Source organism: Brachyistius frenatus, unplaced genomic scaffold (genome assembly GCF_029030835.1).
Source record: "Brachyistius frenatus isolate BFR_SWC_R1_liver_20210118 unplaced genomic scaffold, ASM2903083v1 Contig_3, whole genome shotgun sequence".
NCBI lineage: Eukaryota > Metazoa > Chordata > Actinopteri > Embiotocidae > Brachyistius > Brachyistius frenatus.
In genome coordinates this window covers 5,786,637-5,804,962 of record NW_027210602.1, presented here as the reverse complement: position 1 = coordinate 5,804,962, position 18,326 = coordinate 5,786,637, and the positions used below count along the sequence as shown (strand labels likewise).

The 18,326-nt window shown below is 39.5% G+C and overlaps 2 protein-coding genes across 2 annotated transcripts in view; both read right to left on the bottom strand.

Annotated features, from left to right (window-relative positions):
• Window positions 1-18,326, bottom strand: part of smad2 (SMAD family member 2) — a 353,957-nt gene that overhangs the window by 70,537 nt on the left and 265,094 nt on the right. The gene's annotated exons all lie outside the window — the stretch shown is intronic.
• LOC138624284 (ephrin type-A receptor 5) overlaps window positions 1-18,326 on the bottom strand; it is a 70,339-nt gene that overhangs the window by 19,198 nt on the left and 32,815 nt on the right. Inside the window, exons 6-10 of the mRNA XM_069704318.1 lie at window positions 9,601-9,725; window positions 7,689-7,778; window positions 6,826-6,895; window positions 6,588-6,690; window positions 1,438-1,505 (exon numbers count right to left, since the gene is read on the bottom strand). Of these exons, the coding sequence (XP_069560419.1) occupies window positions 1,438-1,505; window positions 6,588-6,690; window positions 6,826-6,895; window positions 7,689-7,778; window positions 9,601-9,725 (456 nt within the window). The remainder of the gene's footprint in view (window positions 1-1,437; window positions 1,506-6,587; window positions 6,691-6,825; window positions 6,896-7,688; window positions 7,779-9,600; window positions 9,726-18,326) is intronic.

Sequence of the window (18,326 nt, the reverse complement as noted above, 5' to 3'; positions counted from 1 at the left end):
AGAATACATCACGATGTAACAGCAGGAGTGGCCACATCTTCTGTTGTAGGAGATGTTGCCACCTTCGCTGCATTACATAGTTCACTTTATTTGTTGCAAGCGTCACAATTATTGGTATTATTGGCGATGGAAAGTAGTTATTTACTGAACTTCTGAGGCACTTGTACTTTATTTCCAGAGTATTTCCATTTGTTGCTACTCTCTACTTACACCCCCCCAAAAAAATTCTTTTACAGCTTTAGTTACTTTTCAGAAGATGATTTGACACAACAGGTAATATAAATGCAACACGTTGTCAAAGATTAAAGCAGTGGTTTCCAACCGTTTTGGCTTCAGACATCTTACTGAAATCAGTGAGTAGTCGGGGTCACATTTTTGATGCCCGAGTTGTTAACAGTTCTAAACTTTGCATATTTCAATAATGTTAAAAATGATCCAACATCTCACCAAAAATCAACAATTACATGAAAAGTTATAAAACTAAAAGTAGACATGTTGATCAGGACCTCGTTTTTCTTCTTTCCTCTCCCAGTAATGATCTGTTGACCCCTCAGATTTATCTGCTGTCCCTGGATAAAAATCTGGATATAAAGTAGTTCAAACTAGCTCCACGTGCAGCAGCTACAACAGTAACATGCCGCTGACACACTGATGCTTCAGCATCAATAATCTGATTATGTCACATATAACAAATCAGCCAAATAAGAGACCAAATAATACATATATTTTGCTATTTTTACTCAAGTAGGATTTTTCACGTGAGACTTTTACTTGTAATGGAGTATTTTCACATATCTGTATTAGCACTTTTACTGAAGTAAAAGATCTGAATACTTCCCAAGCTACTTTTCAATAATACTTCATCTCTCAAGCTCTGACTGAAACTACCTAAAATACTGCATCTAGATACCAGGAGTCATATCTTTAATTATCCTCAAAGAGGACATCCGTTCCCTCACATCTTGTGTGCCTAAGTAATCCACATTAATTTCAAATATTTTCTCTCACAGCATGAATCAATATGACAGTATCCCACACATATTGGCTCTGTGGTATTTTTGTCCCTGACTTCTCTGGCGCTCATGTAGCCGTCACAGTTGGCTCTGATGCCAGCAGATGGATAGCAAAGTAAAATGCCAAAAATGTGGACAAATATATTAAGCTGTCACAGCCTATAAATCCTCGTAGCTTTGTGTCCTTTGCCAACATGGCGGTCAATGGGCATGTTTGTATCTGTGCCATTCAAAGAATAGCTCCTGGTACAAAACATTGTCAACTGCACTGGTAGCACACAGACATGAACAAACTCATAGAGACATGACCGTGGTCTGAACCCTCTACTGTACATGTACAGCAGCGTAAACTTGGGATGAACTTGCGCACGCACGCACATTAACACACATATATGTGGAATGAGTTTGGGTTTTCTTAACTTACTGTGACCGTTGTGAAAATGCATCTTCTCCTCTTCAGGATCCTGCTTTGCTTTGCTGTAGCCGCAGCGGCTGAGGAAGAAGAACACCCAAACACATCAGTGTCAATGTCATGCCACAGCACTGTTACATACACTTGTTAAAGCCTTGACTTAACATTGTTGTCACTTCGGGACAATTTAGGATTACCCTCGTCTCAACAACACACGCAGACAGATCAATGGGAACACCACATGGAAAAGGACTTTTACTTTCAAGACATGTAATTAATGTAACACTTAGCACTGTTAAAAAATGTGGGACAAATGTCAATTGGCTGTTTTTAACAGCAATACCTCAGTTTTAGCGATCAGCACAGGTAGAAAAAATTGTCTCTGCAGTTTAGTTTTAGCTGACTGGCATCATTTAGCATTATTTGGTTACATCTATTTCTCGTAGAAAGGGGCACAAACTGGAACGGCACATTTCTGGATGAAATGAGAATTCAAACTTTGATGGTCTAGATCTGTGATCACATTTCTCGCTCACGATTTTTTCAACGTAAATGTTTGGGGCAGTCATCTACCTAATGCAGAAAAAAAAAAGAAGAAGAAAAAAAAAAAAAGACAAGCTAATAGTGCCTGATAAAGGGCCAGTCTTATGCAGAGATCTGCCCACCCTATAACAATTACAGTCACCTTGCGAGATGTACCTCATGTTTTTGCCCGTTTTGTCTCGACAGTGTGATTTTCACACAATGATCTAAAGCTGAAATAACAGGCAGCCACTCAGTTTTGCTAAAAATTATCACTCAATGATGACACATTGAATCCAAATTTGACAATAATCAATTTATCATCATTGATTAACCTAACAAAGAAGATAATGTTGTTTTTAAATAGTAGGCCTACTGCTTTGCCAAACCATTACTATGTCTGTTTTCCGTGTTGCTGTGCGCGGTCCTGCGAGGTGCATGCAGTTCTCAATGGGCAGGCAGAACTCGACATGACATCCTTACTGCAGGTTTCGGCTGCTTTGCAACATGTAGTGTAACGCAGCGTTGTTATTTGTAGAGGGAGAGAGGTGCAGCTGATGTCCCAAATGAAAACGCGACACAATCGTTGTGCAGCCTTAGCACAAACCATCAAGCACATATATGTTAAGGATACCATGAAATGGCCCAGACACAGAAAGGTTAACGCTGGCCAACAAAGGGCACAACCATAATAGATTAAAGTGCAAAATAAGCTTTCTATTTCCTCATAAAATCTGCTAACCCATATCTCAAGGTGTTAAAAAATATTGCTGAAAAAGCTGAACACTACTAGCCTTTTAGACATAAGCACACAACTGCAGTTTTGCTATAATGTCATTTTCCAAGAAAGCCCTTCTCCCACAGAACAACTCTGACTTTTGGCACAAGAGATGCCTTTTTTTTTTTTTTCCCTCCATTCAAGGCCAAAACCAGAACAGAGATTTGGATCATGTCTCTCAGAAGGGCTTTTGTCTGTGTCCAATTTTTTTTATTTTTTTTATTCCCACATGAACATGTTTGTGTAACCCTGGTGGCCAAAACCTGTATTAATCTGTATGCTGTGCCCGTGCGGATATGTGTGTATAAACATTTTTATACACACATTTCTGTGTGTTTTTGAGCTCAAAAAGCTTGCGTATGTCAATATTTAGACAAATGGCATCAGAGATAATCACAGATAACCCAGATTAAACAGTAGGATTGATTTTAAACATGATCCCACAAGCAAACACTAACACAGACAACATGGAGCAAACACAGACGCATACTCTCAAATGACTGTATTTGCCATGTAAATTAAGTGAATTACTGTCTTGCATTTGTAAAAAAAAGAGTCAATGAAATGTTTAAGATGTTGGAGTCCCCCTCATCTTTTAGGTACTCAAAGAGAAACGAACATAACAGCGCACACACACATGCACACGCACACACACACGCACACACACAGAGGGTTATGTCCAAGTCTTTCCCATCACAGCTCTCTGTAGGGCAGCCAGACTTTGGCTGGGGGGGGGGGGGGGGGGGTTGTAATGGGCAGCTGGATATTCTGAGGGAGGGGTGTCTATGTGTGCGAGTGTGTGTGTGTGTGTGTGTGTGTGTGTGTGTGTGTGTGTGTGTTTTGGGATTGTGTGTCTGCCGGAGGGTGTTTAGTTTGCTGGATCTGTTGAGTCAAGGGGTTTGAGCACGCTCTATGCCCAGTCGGACCTCGGTGTGTGTGTGGTGTGTGTGTGTGTGTGTGTGTGGTGTGTGTGTGCGTGTGTGTGCGTGTGTGTGTGTGTTTTGGGATTGTGTGTCTGCCGGAGGGTGTTTAGTTTGCTGGATCTGTTGAGTCAAGGGGTTTGAGCACGCTCTATGCCCAGTTGGACCTCGGTGTGTGTGTGTGGTGTGTGTGGTGTGTGTGTGTGTGTGTGTGTGTGTGTGTGTGTGTGTGTGTGTGTGTGTGTGTGTGTGTGTGTGTGTGTGTGTGTGTGTGTGTGTGTGTGTGTGTGTGTGTGTGTGTGTGTGTGTGTGTGTGTGTGTGTGTGTGTGTTGGGTGTGGTGTGTGTGTGTGGTGTGTGTGTGTGTGTGTGTGTGTGTGTGTGTGTGTGATGGTGTTTGCGGCACAAGTGCACCCAGTGTCTACACATGTGTGCTGGATGTCTGTGCTTGCTTGTGTAGTCTGGAGAGTCACAAGCAAGAGAGGGAGGGCATCTGGTTGGAGGGGTGTAGACACTGGTGCTTGTGCACTGATGTCCATCACTGGAAATTTTAACACACACACACACACACACACACACACACACACACACACACACACACACACACACACACACACACACACACACACACACACACACACACACACACACACACACACACACACACAGCTATGAGTGATCCTCGATCCTCATCCCCGTTCGGCTAAAACCAAAATCACCTCTGCGTCTTTCAGATTTGCTTTATAATCCTTGAACTTCACCGGTGCACCCACTGTGTGTTCAAAACTAGATATTCAGCATCTTCATGGCTAAATTACTGAACAATGAGCAACTAAATAAAATGATGGCCTGATGGTTAAACTGAGTGTATGTGGAATAAAAGATGACTGAACAGATCCATAGGTAGTGGATATATTTTGAGATCATTAATAGGAACGTATGAATGGAAAGTGATATATGACCAAAGCATGAGAACATGAAGATATTTTTAACAGTCTGAACTTTTTGAAGATGCCCTCAGCTTTGTTAACTATGGTTCAGAAAAAGGATTGGGACGTATACAGCCTGTAATGAACTTTATATGATACATTTCATGTGAAAATGTGAAGGTAAAATTACGCTGTTCAAAAGAAGTTTTTATTGCGAAATAAAAGAGTTTATGGAATTTGGACAAAAAAAAAAAAAAAAAAAAAATAACTTCACAAGGCAAATCAGTCAGAAATTTGCAAAATTCAAAGAATATCTCCACTGGGAAAGTTTGCTGTTGTTGTTGTTGTTCCCAGAGTATTGTTCTAAAAAGTAAAATAACATTCTCTAAAAGTATCTAAATGTTGCAACACAATATTTTGATTATTTAAAATATAAAACAATATTTATTTAAAAAACAATAATGACAACTTGCTGCTGAAAATATGTTAAGAATTATGGCATAATGATCTGATAGTTATGAAAAATGACAACAAAATATTTTTGGACTGTTTTTCGACAATCCATCTTTAAGACCATTACGGACCAAAAAAAAAAAAAAAAAAGAAATCCTCTAACAACATTACTAGAGCACTGCATACTATTCTTCAAACGTTTTTAGAGCAGAACATTTTTAGCCTAGAAGAGGTTCAATGTTTTATTTAAATAATTGTTTTTGACATTTTAGTTAATGAATGCTTTCTCTACTCCACAGTTTATTGTCAGTGTGTTTTTTGTGTGTGCATTGTGAACGATGATAGAAAAACCTGGTTGTACCAATTACAAGACACAAGGTTAATGGAAGATAATTTGAGCCTGGGGGCATGCAAGTGTAACATTAATCTAGTGTATAATATGTGGCGCAAATAGTGGTAAACGCTGATGTACAAAAGAGCAAGGTTGTGTTACCAGAGGTGAGGAAAATCCTCTGCCTTATGCACATCGACCCGCAGTTATAACCTAAAAAGCCACCCTTAATCCTGACCTATTACAAAACTCTAACCTCAAGCTGCGCGTCTAATCCAGTAAAGCTGCTCAACAACACAGACGTATCTGGGACAGAAATGAGATTTGATTTGTAATTTGTGGTAGTCAGCAAAAGGTCAGAAAAGGATAAAGGGATGTCCTGCGATCAAGCTAACACCTGTGCACGTAATACAGAGCTGTACAGAAGTGGTGCGCTTTGTAAAAATGCTAATTACTGCTTTTAAAAAAGTAAATTAAATCCTTAAAGTCTGCCCACCCTTTACCTTCAGAATTTCATGGACAAAATAATTCCTTACATAATTGTGTTGAAATGATCTGTCGCTGTAAAGTGCAGTTTGTTGTTATTCTCTTTATATTAGTCGTGGAAAGTAACTAAGTACATTTACTCAAGTAGTGTGCCTAAGTACAATTTTGAGGTACTTGTACTTTACTTTCCATTTGATGCTACTTCATCCTTCCACTCCACAACATTTCAGAGGGAAATATAGTACTTTATTACATTTATCTGAAAGCTTCCCTTACTTTTCAAAATAAGATTTGACACAATGGACAACGTAACAAACGTTTTCAAAAACAATACAAATGGTTAACTTTTACTTTTAATGGAGTATTTTTACATTGCTGTATTGGTACTTTTACTTCAGTGAAGGATCTGAATACTTCCTCCATCCCTGTCAAACACATTTGATTGTCCAATGCATTCTTCACTCACATTCTGTCAGTTCAGTACTGATGCATTTGATTTAATGCTTCAAACACCACTTCAGAACTGATAAAGCAACCTATGTATGGTGTCACATTGTTATTCTCCTACTTTTACTTTGTATCACTTCACTTGATTGCATTTGAATATACTTTTCTTATCCAACTTTGTTCTAACAGGAAAAGTTGTGCGTGTTCCTGCATGTGCTTACACCTGCCAATATGTCAATACGTGCATGCGTTCCTGATTGTATTTACTTCTTCTTCAGCAGTGTATTTGTGCCTTACCGTCCGCTGAGGAGAAATCCGGCGACCACTGCCAGCAGGACCAGAGCCAGGGTGACAGCCACCGCTACAATCGAAGCTTGAGCCCGCTCACTGGTAGCAGTTACTGCCGAAGGAAAAGAGGTGGGATTAAACACACACAAAACCACACCTGGCATCTCCTGTTGATAGAGCCTGAAAAAGCAGGTGGGAGTCCTGTACGAGCGGGAACTTTATTGGATTGTTTCTGTGGTGTACTCACAGTAAGGGCTGGTCTGGAATTCAAAACGTCGGCTAAAAGCGCCGTAGCCTGCTGAGGTCCTGGCTCGTACCTGTAAGACATCATTAAGAAGAATATATCAAACGTCATAACCAGATGTCCTTACTTATTACAATATGTCATACGTGGCTGTAAAAGCTATTTTTCAACCCGTTTTGTATGCGTTGCGTTTCTGGTTCTGCCGCTAGAGTTGATCACTGTCATTTAAGTCAATGCTTGATATTTCACTAGTTGCGCCGTAGTGCGTTTCAGCAGCGTCCCAAAAGCGCTAAAGATTGATGTCGATCAAGAGTGCATCCGGTGAATTTTCAAAAATAAAACACCCTGCGCAGACTCCCGATTGTGTATCACATCGCTAGATCATTGTCTACCACCATTTAAAGTAGGACAAGACATACAGTACATTCTCTTCCTGCCACAGGTACTGTATGTGAAATACTTAATAATGATTAAAATAGTAATTTGGAGGATTGTTGTTTTTTAACACTTAAAACACAGCAATGTATTAACTTTGTATACAGACAACAGCACAAAGTAGAAAGCGGACAAAATATAAACCATTTAACATTGTTTACCAGCTAGAAACATAAAAATGACCAAATCAGGAAGTTAAAAACAAAAAACAAAAAAAAAAGCTTTGTTTCTAAAAAGCCTGATGGAATAAAACGGCTTTAAAAGACACGACCTGTGACCAGTGGACAATGTAGGTAAGTCATTTTGTTATAGCTCTTTTAACTCGGACGACACTACTAGTTGTTTGGCATTTGTACATATTTCTCCTTTTGGTTTTTCCCATCTCGAATTACGAGTTCCTATTTGAATTGTTTTCAACCCCAATGTTTGACCTGGAAGATGTAGGCTGAAGAGGGCTTCAGGCCTTCGACCACCATCTCCGTGTCCTTGGATTTTATTATGGTGTAACTGGAGTCCTGCTCCTGTAATGGGAGAAAGAAAGAGAACGTTACTACTCTTGACATACTTTTCATTTATTTTTTTGTAGCTTTGGTTGTATAAGATTTGCTGCTGCAGTAGTCGCTCTGCCTTTTCTTGCCTGCGTCTGCTTTCAGATTTCTGTCCGTTTTCTCTGTTTATATGTACATTTCAGCTACCTGCTGGTATACTGAATGAGTGTGTGTTTAAGAGTGTGTGAGGATCAGTTTCCCCGACTGTAACCACATCAGGTTTAAACACAGCTAAATGCCCCCTCCATTAGCTTGAAGCCATTAGCTCACCACTGACCACAAACCCTGCTCGACTCTCCTGCTTACTTTTATTCTGACCTTCCTAGAAAAGAAGACATCTGAGGATGACACAGAGAAAAGAGGAAGGGCACAGGAACAATGATTTGAATAGAAGCATCAAATTACTGTCCTTACCCAAGTCTGACTTAAAAAGAAATCCCAGCTATGGTGCTGTTGCGTGAAAGAGTCATTTTGAGGTAAAGGTTCTCTCAAAGGACCGGGCTTAAAAGGCACTTCAGTAAAAATACACTTCAAGATAAACTGAATGGATATTCAGCTGCATCTCTGTGGGCTAATTTAAAGCGTTTGTCTAAATGTTTCTGTAACGGGAGCACATTAACGAGTTCAGGGATGGAATAAAGGGAAAAGTAAAGTGGTGCTTTGGGTTGTTTTAACAAAGAGTTTCAGCAGTTTTAAAAGCCACTTTTGAAAGTTCTCTTTCAACTAAATAGCGTAGTAGACAAATAAGAGCATGTCCTACAGTTTGTCTCTGGTTTTTAATCAGAGAAATCATGTTTGTAGAAGATTATATGAATTTGGATTCAGGTGAACATGACAATACAATACACCACAAATACAAAAAGGACATAGTTTGAGTATTTGTCAGCTTCAAAAGAGGTCTTAAAAAGGTTTATCTGTTTTGTTTTGTTATAAGTCAATTTGATTGATGTAGCACATTTATATGCAAGGTGTAGACTCAATGTGCTTGAAGCAACATGGCTAAAAAAATATATATGATTATTATTAAAAAGGGGAACAATAACAATGACAATACAATTTAAACCTTATTAAAAGCCTGTAAAAAACAAAAAGAAAAAAAGATAAGAAGACACTTTGATAGCAGACCTTAGTACTAACACTGTACCTTTCCAATGGGTCTATTTTTGTATTTTGACTAAGGGTACAGAACTGTTCTTTTAGGGGTAGAGACAAAAAGGTACAAACATGTACGGTATTTAGAGCTACAGTCTTGTACTCTGCCAGGGTACAGCTGGAGCAACAAAGCATTTGTACCTTTTTAGGTCCATTAATGTACCTTCTTTCTGAGTTTGTATGGAAGAGAATTCCAGAGAGTGGGACCATACTGACTGGAGGCATGATAAACTGTTTTAGAAATGATTCTGGTTATAAGGAGGAGACCTTTACTTTATGATTTAAGGGGTCTGTTGTGTACTCAGTGAGCAGGCGGACAACACAGGAGGGAGTGAGGCCATTAATAGATTAAGTAGTTTAAAAGCAATTCTTACTGGCAGCCAGTACAGAGAGGATACGGTTAGAGTGATGTGTTCAAACTTTTTAGTTTTTAGTTTCCAAAGAGACCAATCATAATGTTCACAAATCCCGAATCCCCAAATCCCCAAAACAGTTTTTCATTCATATATCAAGGTATTAAAATCAATACCTTTGTGACAGGATCTGTATATTATGAGTTTCTGAAAGGCACTGAGAAACAAAGGTGCATAGCTCTGTATTTGAAGGAGAGAAAAAAAAAACAACTATTTATTATTTATTTTACCTTTTCAAAGTACTTGATCTCGTACTCTAGGATGATGCCGTTGGGGCGATCAGGCTCTGCCCAAGACAGGGCGATGCTGCTCTTCCCTGTCAGACCTTTCCTCACCACGCTCACAGGGGAGGGTGCTGCACACACACAAACAGAAAAACAAGACATTTTCAAGTACAGTATGTCAATTTGCATTGAATAGTAAAAATCCTGCAGTTTAGTGTGATGCAACCCAGTGCATGTCTTTAACGACATTCTTTAACAGTATTAAATATTTCATAACACTGACATGACATAGGAATAAACCGTGGTTAAACACATAAGAATTAGTGCTGAAATGTGTCGGGTACCATCAGCATCTATGAGATAGGCCTAACGTTTACGTGTTCACGGCTAATTGTAATGCTTGCTGTGATTGTTGTACTTTATGAAATATTAAACTGCAGATGAAATCTCAAAGAAAATAAACACACCACTCAATTCCCTCGGTCAAACATGATTTTTTTAGACAGTTTTTTTTTCAAATTAGAATTTACACAGTGATGTACATCTGTCTTTGTTGTCGTGTTATTTCTGTTTCTTAATTTCTCTCCCAGTAGAGTTTCTTGTTTATACTCCAGGTTTCTTCTGAGTTCTAACTCAACCAGTCAGATTTGTCTATTTATTTATTTTTATTTTTTTTGGGTTCTACAGCAGCTCTTGACTGTGAAAACATGTTTGCAATCTGGCGACAAGGCGCACCTGCGTCTAATTAAACTATCCCTTTATATCATGTTATTTAGCAGTCACTGCCAGAGGAGCCAGTGAAGCCAACTCTCTGACTCCTTACATCTGGCTTAAAGCATCTGTTGTACCAAAACTTGGCAGCCTGCAAAGGCACAAACGCAGGCGGGAAAACTGTTCTAATGTAGTGACAAACCAAACCACAAAGAAGCTGTCAAGTTCCATATAGAAAATTGCAAGTTTGTGTTAAACTGAAGATATATATATATTTTTTTTTTAAAATTTTTTAAATTTTATTTTTTAATTTTTCCGGGCTCTTTCCACAGTTTCCATTGTCATTGTTGCTTCTTTGGTGAATTATGAGCTCAGTTTGTGTGCGTTTGCACGAATCGCGGAGCCATCCTGTTGTAACCTGAACTGTTGGTCCTTCTCTCAGAGGGACAGTTGGAGAGTCTCTGACACATAAAGAGCTTTTAACCAGGCAAAATGCTCCCTCGGGCAACATCCTGATGGTGTATGAGTGTGTGTACATGACTGCGTGTGTGCGTGTGTGTGTGCGCGCGCGTGCGCGCGTCTTCTGAAAATGCTAAACACCGTTTAGGTTTCAATAGGCTCAGCAGAACTCCACGGGGAATAAATCATCGCTGCAAACACAGTAACTGTATCCTGAGTGAATGGTTGCACAGAAGTGTTATCTGCAACATCTTAAAAGCCTGAAACCAGAGACTGAATCACACACACATACACGCACATGCACACACGCACTGGATGCTTAAATGGTAGAAAGGCTGTGATTCAGTGGAGAGAGAGGGCTTCTTTTTTTCATCAGCTTAATGGGTAACAATACACCAAAATCTAACTTGGAATCCTCTAAAAATGGATGCTATTCCCTTGCTATACTTAATCAAAAGTTTTGAATAGAGGGTGTGCTGACTGTAAAGCCCTGTATACACACTTATGATTTTAGATTATATGAAGGAACAGGGTGTTTCTTTCTGCATGTAAAATATATTAATTTAAACAAGGTCTACTGCCATCAGTTTTGTTTTTTTGTTTTTTTTTTGGTGGGGGGATTATCTGTTGACTGGTCCTGTATTTGTGTAGTTTAGTAAACTTAACAATATAATTTTAAAAATATAATAAAATCTGGTGAAGAAAAAAACCAAAAAAAACCCATTGATTTATGTCTTTAAACTGCTTATTTTCATTAAACAAAAACAGAAAAAATGAGCAAATATCTGCAAAGTTGTAAAAATAAACTGTTTATGATTTATTTTAATGAATGACCTAAAACATTAATCTTCTGTTAAAAATGTTGAAATTTCTGTCCATTGACTAATTAACTAATAATTTCAGCACCAGGTAAAACTGAAAATATATTTCAGGAATCCATAGTTCTAAGAAATGTGTGAGAAATGCCTTTTGTCCACGCTGCAGGAACTGAGAACCATTGCAGTTCTTAGATCTCTGTTTTGGGGAACAGTTTTAGCTCCTACTTCGGGGTACTTTCCCAGTACAAGAGGAAGAGTGACGTATGTGTACAGTGATCGGTTCATTGCTCTACCGCTTTTCTACGTTTGTCTCTTGACAAAAATATCAATTTTACTTTGCAAAACATAGAAGCTGCTGGTCTATCTGGATTAGAGTTGGTGTGCACGGGTCAGCAAGAACATTTTAGCCACCTAAGCAAAGACCCACCCACCCAATCTGTATCAGTTCAACTGCAGGCTATATTTTGAATATTTTCACTGCTTTTTCTTGCCATCAGACTTTTCAAATGGGGAACTGTGCTGTTATATTGCTCTTTTCAAAGCCACCAGACTCCCGTCAAAAACTGTAATTTTACCTCACGCGGGAGTTGCCGGTCTCCCACTGCCTCAAAGTTTGTCATGTTATTGTGTGAATTTGATGGTGTGTTAATACATTAGTTCTGACAGTGTGAACGCAAACAGAAAAAGAGATGCTCAAAAACAGATACAGTGATAAAAAAAAACTCCTGCCTTTTCCCTGTTGGTGCTCACCCTTACTTTTTACCAAATACTAAAAAGAATAGATGCACCACATACACCCAAAGCAGTACTGAACACAGAGGCTAAACAAACAAGTGTTTTAAAAATCTGATTTGAGAAACAGCAATAGAAACAGAGAATGAGAGAAGATGGAGTAGACGGAAAGGGTGATACAGAAGGAGGAGGGAAGGGAATACAAGCGGATGGTTTAATAAAAGTTTAAAAAAAAAAGATGAAATATGAGAAATAATTTGACGGGGAGATATGTTGAAAGATTGTAGACGGGGCCCCAGCAACACTTTTCATTTTAGCAACAGGGTAGACGGTGTAATCACACATCCTGGTTTAAACACTTCCAGCGCGTGTTACATTTGCTAATGAGCACCCACAGTTTGCCACTGCAAAACACAAATGAACATAAACTCCAGGTGTTTTTTTTGTCATTATTTCAGTCGGTGAGGTAATTTTCAGTTTTTTTTTCTATGAGTCGGACACGGCAAGAAATCTTTTTCACAAAGAGTGTGGTCAGGAGAGGTGTAAGCCTATTCAGTGGATGAGCACAACCCTCTAGCGTAACAACTCTGGCCTCAGATAAGAGCAACATTATCACAGTGCTTGAACATAAACCTCTCAGACCGCTATCTGTCTGCACCATCACCAAAATCAATACAGATCTTCAACTATCTGGTTTATTATGCTATAACTACCCTCGGAGAAAGATGGAGATAGACGGAGAGGCTGAATGAAAGATAGGAGACAGAGATGTCTTTATTAAGGTTGAAAACCAAATAATCCGTTCTCATCTGTTTTAATTACAATTTAACCTTTTTCTTTCACTCTCTATTGATTCAGTTGCCAGCCTGTGTGTGTGTGTGTGTGTGTGTGTGTGTGTGTGTGTGTGTGTGTGTGTGTGTGTGTGTGTGTGTGTGTGTGTATTTATTCATTGCTCTTATTTTCTTTCTAAAATAATTGTTTTCATCTATCTCTTTTTATGTATACGTATTTGTAAATGTTTTCTTATTTGTGTGCACCTTTTTGTGTTTCTATGCTGCTGTGACGACTAAATTTCCCCACGCTGGGATTAATAAAGTCTAAGTCTAATTCTAGAACTGTTCCAGGTCCAACTTGCAGTAAAATGAATTATTCTCAGATTAAATGCAAACATTTTAGTCAGGAATTCATAAAAGATGTAAAAGAATACTGCAAGTATGGGGTTACTTCTTGGCCTGGGGGTTTAAGTCTTTAACTATTCAGGGACCTTTGTTGTTGCTTTCCCCATCTCTCGCTTTATTTCTTGTCACGTCTACTGTTGTCTGACTAATACAAAGCCAAAAAAAAAAATCTATGCATTTCAAATAAGACAAAAATGATTGTAGAAACCATTGGAAGGCAAGTTTCTTACAAACTGCATGTAAAGTAGCAAGAGACATGATTTACTTAATTTACTTCCCCTGAACGCACCGCAGCTAATGGCACTGCAGTTGGTGAGCAAGTGAGGAAATTATCTTGAGCCACCTACTTCTACTCTGCTATTACCAGACCCAAATTCATTGTGTAAATATATGACTCTAGCCTCGCTCCGCTGGGGATTGTTTCCAGTTGTTGCATCCTAATTGGCGCAGACCTCTGCTTAATTCTGAAACCATTGGAGCAGCCTTTAACTAATCGGCATTGACCAGCATATGATGTATGTTGTGCGCCTGAACTCATCGAGCTGTTACCAACCGAGATCCTCTGCAAATGTGAGCAGAGTGAAACCGTCGGTAAATGACCGATGCAGACTTTTCAGACTCCGCCTTCAATTCCTTCATATTTGCTAGCTGCTAGTTGCTACAACCGAGCTTCACCACTGCTGCTATTGAAGAAATGACTTTTGAAAAAAAAACAACGCTTGACTTCAATGTCATAGCACTTTTAGCTACATCCACTGATCGCTGATTGGTCAGCCCTTCAGAGTGGCTGAGCGAACCTCCTAGACTATAATCGCATTCAAAACTGAAGCTGTGATTAATAGGCTGGCGGAGCAAGGCTACCCAACTTCCTGCCGTCACGTCCCGCAGCATGGCCAGCTTCTTCCCGACCAGCTCTCTTTCCCATCCCCTCTCTGCTCTGATCTACCACACGTGTTGTCAATTCATTTAAGTGCATATACTCAGCCCTCCGGCAACCTCTCCACTGCTAAATGTACCCCTAAAACAAAAGTAAGACACATGGCCACAACTCTCGGCAGGGCATTTATTATTTACCACCTACGAGATAATGTATCACGATTCATTTGATTAATGGCCAACAACAGCAAAAAACAATGTACAGGAGCATTTAGTGCGGCGCACTGTGAACAACATGAACACACAACCTGATATAATGACCTATTAAAGCTGAGCTGACCTGCAGAATATCGACCATTAAAAGCCAGTTTGATTCCAAAGCTTCCTTTCCGTCATTTTTCCTTCCTGATTTTCTTTTTATGTAAAATTAATAATATATTTATTACTGCCACTATAACAGTCACAGTTTCATTCACAGTGCATGAAAAAAATATTCACTTAGAAAACTGAACTGTGTTGCAGGGATAGTTCTTCAGTCAATTTACAGATTTACTTTTCTCTTTTAGAATTAATTTCTTCTGCTTCATAGCGGTTGCGTGCTTGCAGACTTATCAAAACTATATTGGTGTGAACGGCAACATCAAAGCAGTGCAGAAGACATGACTTGCCTTTTAAAAACAGTTAAGCTGCACCAGAGCTCTTAGTGTTTTTGAATGTGTACAAGCAGTTCATGTCCAGCCTCTCATTTTTCACTCTTTACTTCTTTCCTCTTTGCTCCCACTTTTCCCTCCTGTCATTGTGTTTTTTCAAAAATGAATTTCATCTTTTCTTTCTTTATCGCCACCATCCGTCCTCCACTGTTTGTCCCCCTCTGTTCTGTCCTTCTCTCTCCTCCTTCTCTCCTGCCTTTCACCTCTCCTGATCTCCTCCTCACGAGCACCAACACTTTATTATTCATCAGGGCTTCACAGGGACACTGCAAAATCACCTATTTCACGGATCCCTTATCGTGTGTGACACTTCCCACACATCAAACGGCAGATCCTCCGAACCCCCCCCCCCCTCTCTCTTTGTCTCTGTCTGGCTGAGTCTCCCTGTTGCCTCCCCACCTCTCAGTAGTTTTGTCTCGGTATCTTGGTTTTTTGTCTTCTGTTTTTTTTTTTTTTTTGCCTTTTTACCCGCAAAAGTAGTAGCACAGTCAAAGCCGTGGTCGCACACAGGCAAAAACACGAGAGGCCAAACAGAGTTGGCTTTCAGTGCCGGTCAAGGTCTTCACTGGGTAATTACATCTGTGACAGATCAGAGTGTAATAACTGCTCATTACAATTATTGCTGTCGGATTATTGTTGAACTGATTGCCGTGATAACTTTGGTAAGTCACTTGACACAAAGACCTCCAGTGATTGAAGTGCTCACTTGACATCCCACAAACCGTAGTTGGTCTGTAATGCATGAAAAAGGCATTTGTGTTCACAAAAACATCCTGAGGTTAAAAGTATCTTACATCTGAGTAAATTTGGAGAAATTACTAAAAAAACAAGACAGTCGTAACTTTAGGACAACTGATTGTTTGTCTGAAGAGGGATTCTCAAAATATTATTTGGACTAAAAGCAGCTCCTAAATCTGAGAAAAGTAGCTCAGAAGAAGTCCAGAAGTCACTCAGATCTGCTTAGCCATGGCTGCTGCAGGTAACACACACTGTTGTGTCTGTATGTTAGACGAGCACAATGACAACAAGCAGTTACAATGATGAACTTTAACTACTTCGGTACTCTGATGGTGGTGGAGCTAGTATTGGATGCAGTCACCTCTCTAACTGTAAACATGCTGCTGAAATATGCAATTATTAATCAAACCAAAATGCATTATTCAGAGCCCAGTTTGTATGCAGCACCATCATCTCTTTTGTATAAACACAGCTGCTTTTTGGGTCATCACTGGATTGTAAGGTAACATCAATCTATCTGTCTGTCTCATGTTTTGTGGGATTTTGGATCTGCAGTTTATATCAACCAGTTTTCATCCAGCATCTTCAGAAGCACTGTGACAGAGAGGTACAATGAATAATTGAAATGATTAGGAATAGATGGAGCTTGTGTGTCTCTTCATTTTACTGTGTTTGTTTTGCAAATGCAGGAAAAAAAACTTGGTGATTCAAATCTTTATCTTGATGGTCTGTAGAGACGGAACCAAAAAGTGTTGATGAAAGCCACACTTGAAATGTAGCGATTGCACGGTTTTACACTTGATTTTTATCCAACATTGTTTTTTCTTCTATTGATTACTTTTTTCCTTTTTATTATTTACTGTCTTTTACTGAATCATCTGACTTCTTGATTTCTACGTTGGGCTGAGGTTTCATTGGTCATCCAGTCGCAGTAATCGCCTTGTAAATAACTTAACGAAACATTTGTTTCGCAAGAATTTGTATTTCCTTTTCTAAGGCTCGCTGCCTTAAAAAAGGAAATACAGATTATTGCGTCTCTGCCTCTCCTCATTACTGCAGAGTTGCTCTGGACAGTAAAGGCTAGTTATTAGATATGAGACAGTACCACAGTTAGCAGCCACGGTTGTGGAGATATAACACATTGCGTGCTATAGGCTTTGTGCTGTAGCCTTTCTGAATTTCCTGCACCTTCCCTCTCTTCCTGTCACTATCACTCTCTCACACAGACGGAGGGGTGCAGGTCCTGCTGACTGCCAATAATCTATTAGGAGACCAGACACAGAGGCTATTCGACGAAGATACAATATACTGTGTTGAAATGAATTAACTAAATGTTGGGTCTCCTTGCTGGTTGTTCAGACTCATTCTAAATTATTAACACTTTTTCCATCAACGTTGTCGTTTACACGCGGCTCGCTTCGTGCTGCACTAAAAGTTGTATTGTAAACGCTCATTATTAGAGTTTTGTATCTGTGTGCAATGATGCAGAATGGTAGCAGCGTTACTTATTGCATTCTTTGTCAGCCCTGGAAGTTATAATTTAAACAGAATTAATGTCATAAAGATGCGACAAGTCGTCGACTATTGGCTTGAGCTGATGACAACTAGTAGACGAGGAGAAATTTAGGCAAGGGCTGCTGTATTTCTGTGCACTTCCTTCTCGGAGCCATTGAGAACTCTGAACCCTGTAGTTCAAAGGTAAAATAAAAGCACGCCCACATCTACGGCAGCGTGTACCACTTCCATGCTTCCACGCCAAAGAGCGGCACTTTATATACGCCTGTGAGTCTGCCAGCCATGCGTAATCTAACATAATCCCTAATCTCCACTTGGTCCAGTGACTGGCTAACTTTAATCCAGCCACAACTTCAATAAACAGAATTTGAGTTGTGTAGTCTGCTGTAATCCACTCAGTCTGCTGACAGCCGCGGTGACAACACAGTTAGAAGTCTGTCAGTCATTTCGAGTGTCGGACAACCATCTGCCTCTCTCTCTCTCTCTCTCTCTCTCTCTCTCTCTCTCTGTCTGTCTGTCTGTCGGTCTGTCTGACTCCTAAACACACTACCTGTCCTATTACTACTGCTACAACCACCTGCTATTCTTTGAGTGCCAATGAACCATCTGTTCAACAAAAATGGGACAAACGCATCCCTTCAACACTGCTTTTTTTTTTTTTTCCCCTCTTACCTCCCCTCCAAATGGAAGCCTTGGGGAGCATTGATCTCATATTTTCCTCATTTCATCATGCTGTGTGCTACCCGTTTCATTACAAGCAAATCAAATAAACTACAAAAGCACACGCCTCCTGTAAACAGGAAAATGGGTTCCCACAGCAGATATGAATTCTAATCTTCGTTTAAAGGGAAGCTAACAAAGCAACCAGTATTTACGGCTATGGAGAGGAACTGGACTCTTTCATTGTCCAATTTCTTTATGTTTGACCACTTTAAGTGGCATGTTTAGTGCCGTGCTTAAGCACCGTTTATACTATAAAGTTTATAGCATAAGAT